Source organism: Chenopodium quinoa, unplaced genomic scaffold (genome assembly GCF_001683475.1).
Source record: "Chenopodium quinoa cultivar QQ74 unplaced genomic scaffold, ASM168347v1, whole genome shotgun sequence".
In the NCBI taxonomy this organism is placed as follows: Eukaryota; Viridiplantae; Streptophyta; class Magnoliopsida; order Caryophyllales; family Amaranthaceae; genus Chenopodium; species Chenopodium quinoa.
The window spans coordinates 5017186-5023124 of record NW_018743405.1 but is presented as its reverse complement, the minus strand read 5'-3'; the positions used below and the strand labels follow the sequence as shown (position 1 = coordinate 5023124).

Here is a 5939-nt window from a genome sequence, read left to right as displayed (position 1 = left end):
TCTATTGTTGCATTCCACTTCGAAAGTCTGCTGGTCACCCGTCTACTCTTGGCAATTTAATTTTGCTTGTTTTATGCTTGGAATGGAAAATTTATGAAAGGCTCTCATAAGTGTAAAAGGCTAGGGGTACACTAAGTGTACAAGATTCTTTTTGTACACCACCAATCAAAAAACGCCAACTCAGCAATGTATTTATGGAAACAAAAAAAAGAAGAGGGAAAGTTGGGCGGTAAAGATTTCATGTTGGGCGCCTAACTCATGAAGGTGGGCGGCAAAGTTTTGTGTGGGCGGCAACAATTAATGTCTCGATTAATGGGTAATACACCATTAATTTCCCAATTAAGGAAAGAGATTTCCCTTCTGCTGCCCCATGAATTCATCTTTTCCCCCAAAATTTGGTGGCGAAGAACACAACCAATTTGATTAAGGGAACGAATTGTGAAGAAATTATTCAAGTGTTCGTATCAATTTCGTCAATCAATTACAAGTATTTGCAGGTAATCTTGTTAGTTGTTGAATTAATTCGTTTAAAATTCCTAATTTGATTTTTATGATAAATTAGGGTTTAATATAAATGGACATGATTCTCAGAATGATGATGTTGAGATTAATAACAATGGCAATGAAGAGGCTAATGTGGAGGTTAATGACCAGAGAAGTGGACATGATTCTGAGAATGAAGATGATGAGTTTAATATCATTGGCAATGAAGAGGTTGATGATGAGGTTAATAACATTAGAAATGGACATGATTTTCAGAATGGTTCAAACGGTGAAGAACAACAAAGTCGTATTCCAGCTGTGGGTATGAATTTTGCAAGCGGTGAAGAATTTACAAGGTTTTGCCATATGTATGCCTTTGAGAAAGGGTTTGAATATTTTGTTCGAACATGTATAATAATGGATGAGTATCGTGAAAAAGGAGTACATCATCGAGGTGTTGGGGACAAGGAGCCTAAAGACTACATGATGTCTCGTATTAGACTGTTGTGCAAGATGGGTACGAAAGATAGGAGGAAAAAGAAAACTGGAAGGAAGATATCAAGTCCTCCTCCAGGGTGTAAGGTTTTGGTTGAGGCACGTTTGTCAGTTGATGGTAGGATATATATTAAGAATTGTGAGCTGTCCCATAATCATGACCTATTTCCAAATGATAGCCGGCTTATGGTGAACTATCGGGGCATTGATGATGGTGCTTATGAGAACATGGTTTTAAACGACTCAGCGGGAATTTCAATGACCAAAAGCTTCAACTCTATTGTTATTGCAAGAGGAGGACAACAAAATGTAACTGTTAACAAGAGCGATTTGAGGAATGCGGTAAACATTGTTCGGCGACGTGTCATATTTGGTGGGGATGCTGACGCTGTACAAGAACATTTTGAAAAAAACGGCATAAGCAAATTCTGAATTTTATAGTGCAATCAAAACAGATGGAGATGGCAAACTTTTGAATGTTTTCTAGGCTGATACAAGGGCGCGTGCGCAGTACAAAGACTTTGGAGACATTGTTTCGTTTGATACAACATTTTTGACAAACAAGTAAGAGTTGCCTCCACTAGATTTGTTTCGTTTTTTGTATGATTTAAATTGGTTAATACAACTGTTAGGATTAGTCAAATTTATTAAACAGTCAAACTAATTAAAGAGTCGTTTTATAATTTACAGAATCTGGTTATTAATTAAAACATCTGATCTTGTTTATAAATTAATACTACCGTACTGCTAGGAGTTGTGTTTATACATTATTGAAAGCATTAAGTTAATATTTTATTGAATCTGTTTTTAATTTAAAGCATCGTGTTTAATTATTATGTAAAGTATATAATTAAAACATATGACCTTGTTCAGGTCCTTCAGAGTTGTTTTATAATTTACATAATCTGGTTATGAATTAAAATATCTTGTGTATAAATTAAATAACCGTACTGCCAGGATTTGTGTGTATACATTATTAAAATGATTAGGTTAATAATTTATAGGATATGTTTATAATTTAAAGCATCATTTTGAATTATTTTGTATGTTAATGAATAAAAATATATTACCTTGTTCAGGTACCAAATGCCATTTGCTCCTTTTGTTGGCTGCAATCATCATGGGTCGTCCATCATTTTAGGTGCAGCCTTAGTTTCTAATGAAAATTTAGAAACATTTGAGTGGGTTTTTAATCAATGGCTGCAGTGTATGGGGAAGCCGCCAAAAGGCATCATCACCGACCAGTGTAAAGCTATCGGTAAGGCGGTTAAGAAGGTATTTCGTGATGTGCCACACTGACTTTGTATATGGCACATTCTGCAGATTGCTCACAGGAACCTAGGAAAATTAGAGAAATTTATCGAGATACAAGCTGATTTGAAAGTTGTCGTGCATGATTCGCTGTTTATAGAAGAATTTGAGGATTCTTGGAAACATATGGTGACAAAATATCGGTTGCAAAACAACGATTGGATCAATGACACATTCGAGAATAGGGAACATTGGGCCCCAAGTTTTTGGAGGGGCAGTTTTTGGGCGGGGATGTCATCCACCCAACGGAGTGAAGGACAAAACCGATGCATTAAAGGATACGTTAGTTTGAACACTGGACTGTTGCAATTCATGAATCAATTTGAACAAAGCAATAAAAAGAAAGTCAAAGATGAGAAGGATTTGAATTTCCAATCACACAGTAATCCTTTTGAATATGATAACACAATTCTTGCGGAGTGCGTATTTAGCAATGCGTACACCAATAAAAAATTTCTGGAGGTAAGGGATGAGGTGATAGGTCTAAGGCACACAAATGTGTTGAGGACAGAAAATGATGGGAATAAAGTTTTGTATGACGCAGAAGAGAAGATTCCTATTCCTGTGTGGAAAGCAAGGCGAAAATTGTTTAAGGTTTCTGTGGACAAAGATAATGAATTTTTATGCTTATGCAAACTATTTGAGTTTTGTGGAATACTTTGCAGACATCTTATCAGTGCCATTGAGAAAGAAGACATTGATTTTACTCCTTCGAAATACATTCTGGATCGTTGGAGGAAGAGTGTAGTACGGGGTTACGAAGGCATTAGTGTGTCATACTACGACCCTAATGATTCTATTAAGCTGAAAAAGCAGAACGAAATAAATGTCAGACATCAATACTTGTCATCGTTTGCCATGCACAGCGAGGTGACACTCTAATTGTATAAGGAAGCAACAAACAAAATTCGTGCTTGTAATACCCTAATATTTTAGTATCCTATCTATATATTTTATAAAGAAAATTTCGGTTTTTAAATTTTTACTTTCTCTCAAATTTACAAGTATGTTATTTTTCTAATTTAATTCTTTTAAGGAGGGTAGATTGTAATACCCGTATATTTTAAGATTTTACAAATTATAAAATTAGAGTTGTATACTTTAAATTTCATTTTCTTATCTTATTTGATAGTATTTATATCCTTTAACCATACATTATTATTTTATAAAAAAAAAAAAAAAAGAATGTCGTCATTTTTTTCTTTTGGCAATGCGTGAAACCAAACAAGATTTGATATTTTCTTCATAAGAAAATAAATTCATTCTCATGATCATATCTAATAATGTTTTATGATGTGATCAATAGAAAAGCCTATCTACTATATTAGGTTTGTAAAACTCAAAGCATACGAGAGTCATACATTAATGTCACCCGACTTTGTGCTATTGTCCAGAGGTAATCACACGAAACTTTGACATGTTTGATATTTCATATTATTATGTGTGATATAATTTATTATTTGCACTCTGTATTATTATTATGTGTAAATTTTATAATTGTAATTCGTGTGATCAAGTTCGTATATGTATATGATTGATTATTAGTATTATATGATTTGATTAGATATGAGTATCGTATTACTTTTATTGTTTATTATTGATTATGTTTTATTCTAGGGTTCTAATGTTGTTTTTATAGGGAGTATTGTTTTATTGAGGTTTTAGAGTTATTAATGCAGAGTATTATTTTTGGGTTGTAAGTTAATTATTTTTGAGTGCTAGTACTATTTTTCCCTAAGAGTTGAGATGTTTTTGAATCGAATTGTTGTATTATTTGGGAACTTGTGCCATTGTGGAGTTATTATTATTAAATTGTGAATTATTATTTGATCGATGTATGAGATCAAAAGGTTGAGAATTATTATTTTGTTCTTGGTTTGAGGCTCGACGTTATATACCTTAGTCCTTGGCATGTTGGTAAGAGGATGAATCATGAGTTAAGAATGAGGTACAATCTTTATTATTCATTTTTCTATGGTCCCCTACAGTGGGAATTGACCCGTATGTGGTCTGGTTTAAGGTGTTTTCTGGTTATTGAGAGTATTCAAGTTTTTATGCTTGTTGGTTTTATTCGAATTACCCATGTCCAAGGCTAGGTATAGTAAAACGAGCATGGAACACTTATGGGATATATTGAGTAAAGGTTCGTATTATTATTCGAGGTTGAATCGATGAAGGTTATATTCAGAGTACAATGTGTAATGTAGTTTCGAACTACATTGTTTAATTGATCTAGTAATTTTAATTATTATATTATTCTTTGTATTCTGATATGTGATGATTACTCAACTTCTTGCTGACGTGTGTGTTATTTTGTTCTGTTACTTGTGTTTGCGGCCATGTTTTTTTTTTCTTATGGTAGCCCTGCGACGATCTATTTTGAAATTTGTCCTTAATGGTGAGCAGTCAAGTTTGTATAAGCAGGTTTGATCAAGTGATCGTAGCTAAAGGGAGCTTAAGTGATCGATTAGTATGCTATAAAGAGTTCGTAAAGTTGTAAATAGCTCACCTAGATTTATTGGGATTTGTAAGCCTTAACACTTGACAGGTTGTTGAGTGTCGCAGTAATACCTTCGATTTAGGAGTATACTTCCGCAATTTTATTTAAAGGTTGTTTATTTTTCCTTTAATTCTTATTTATTTTCAGTTAGTAAATCGGGGGTGTTATAGTGCTACTCTTGAAGCTGTAATTGGTATTCGATCAACAAATGGTGTACAAGACTGGTCAGACCCTTCAATGAACAGGGTGTTTGGCCGGCACAGGCTCAGGCCGAAGGAGCTAAACCAACAAAATCTTCAACAGAATGCAAAACCCCCCGAAGAAAGGAACATCAAGGATCCTGTAGTCAAAAGAGGTTCAGGAAGGGCACAGACTACAAGGAACAAACACCCATCAGAGGAAGGGAGTAAGAAAAGGAAGATGAAGAACATCCAGGTACAATTTTTTTGTTGTTTATGAGTCAGATGGTTTGAAATACACGTACTAAGGTTTTTTTTTTTTTTTTTTTTTTTTTTTTTATTACTGGTATCATTAAGAACTTATTTTTTCAAAAAATGCCTATGTTGTAGGAACCTGATGATGAAGGTGAGGATGATGATCCTTTTCACAATGGTATATTTGTTGATACAAACCAGATGTATGGAGTAAATTCGCAGCAGCATAATGGTAATATGAGCTCTGTTTACGGTGCTCAAGTTCAGTATGGTTATGTTGACCCTCGAGGGTTTTACCAGTACAACTCATATGGTGGGCTAAATCAAGGCCTAGTTGGATAACTATTTCAACATCCTGGAACACATATGAACCTCAGTAGTTTTGGCAGCGGCGTTCCCAGACAAGCTGGCATGAATTCTCAGAATACTACTCAACAATCGAATGTCAATCCCCACATCCATCCATTGTTTCTGGGTCGAATTCCTAAGTGATGTGTTGTTTTTGAATCAGTAATCGAATTTGTACTTCTGATCCTATTAATACTCTTTTGATGTTATTTTAACGTGGAAAATACTTTTTAATTGAATATGATGCTCTTAGATGTGTAAAAAAGATTTTGGTATTGTGGTGGGGTTCTCAGATTTTCAGACTTACACAAGTTACACCTCGAGATGTTTAAATTACGTGTAGTGACATAACATTGATATTTAAAAGT

The 5939-nt window shown here is 34.2% G+C and overlaps 1 protein-coding gene across 1 annotated transcript; it reads left to right on the top strand.

Moving 5' to 3' along the window:
* The first annotated feature begins 312 nt into the window (after positions 1 to 312).
* Positions 313 to 5565, top strand: LOC110738945 (protein FAR1-RELATED SEQUENCE 5-like). The gene is made up of 7 exons (XM_021919390.1): positions 313 to 316; positions 563 to 1368; positions 1466 to 1542; positions 2058 to 2253; positions 2302 to 3159; positions 4937 to 5224; positions 5359 to 5565. Exons 1-7 carry the CDS (start codon positions 313 to 315, stop codon positions 5563 to 5565), a joined length of 2436 nt encoding a protein of 811 aa, XP_021775082.1.
* The last annotated feature ends 374 nt before the right edge of the window (positions 5566 to 5939 follow it).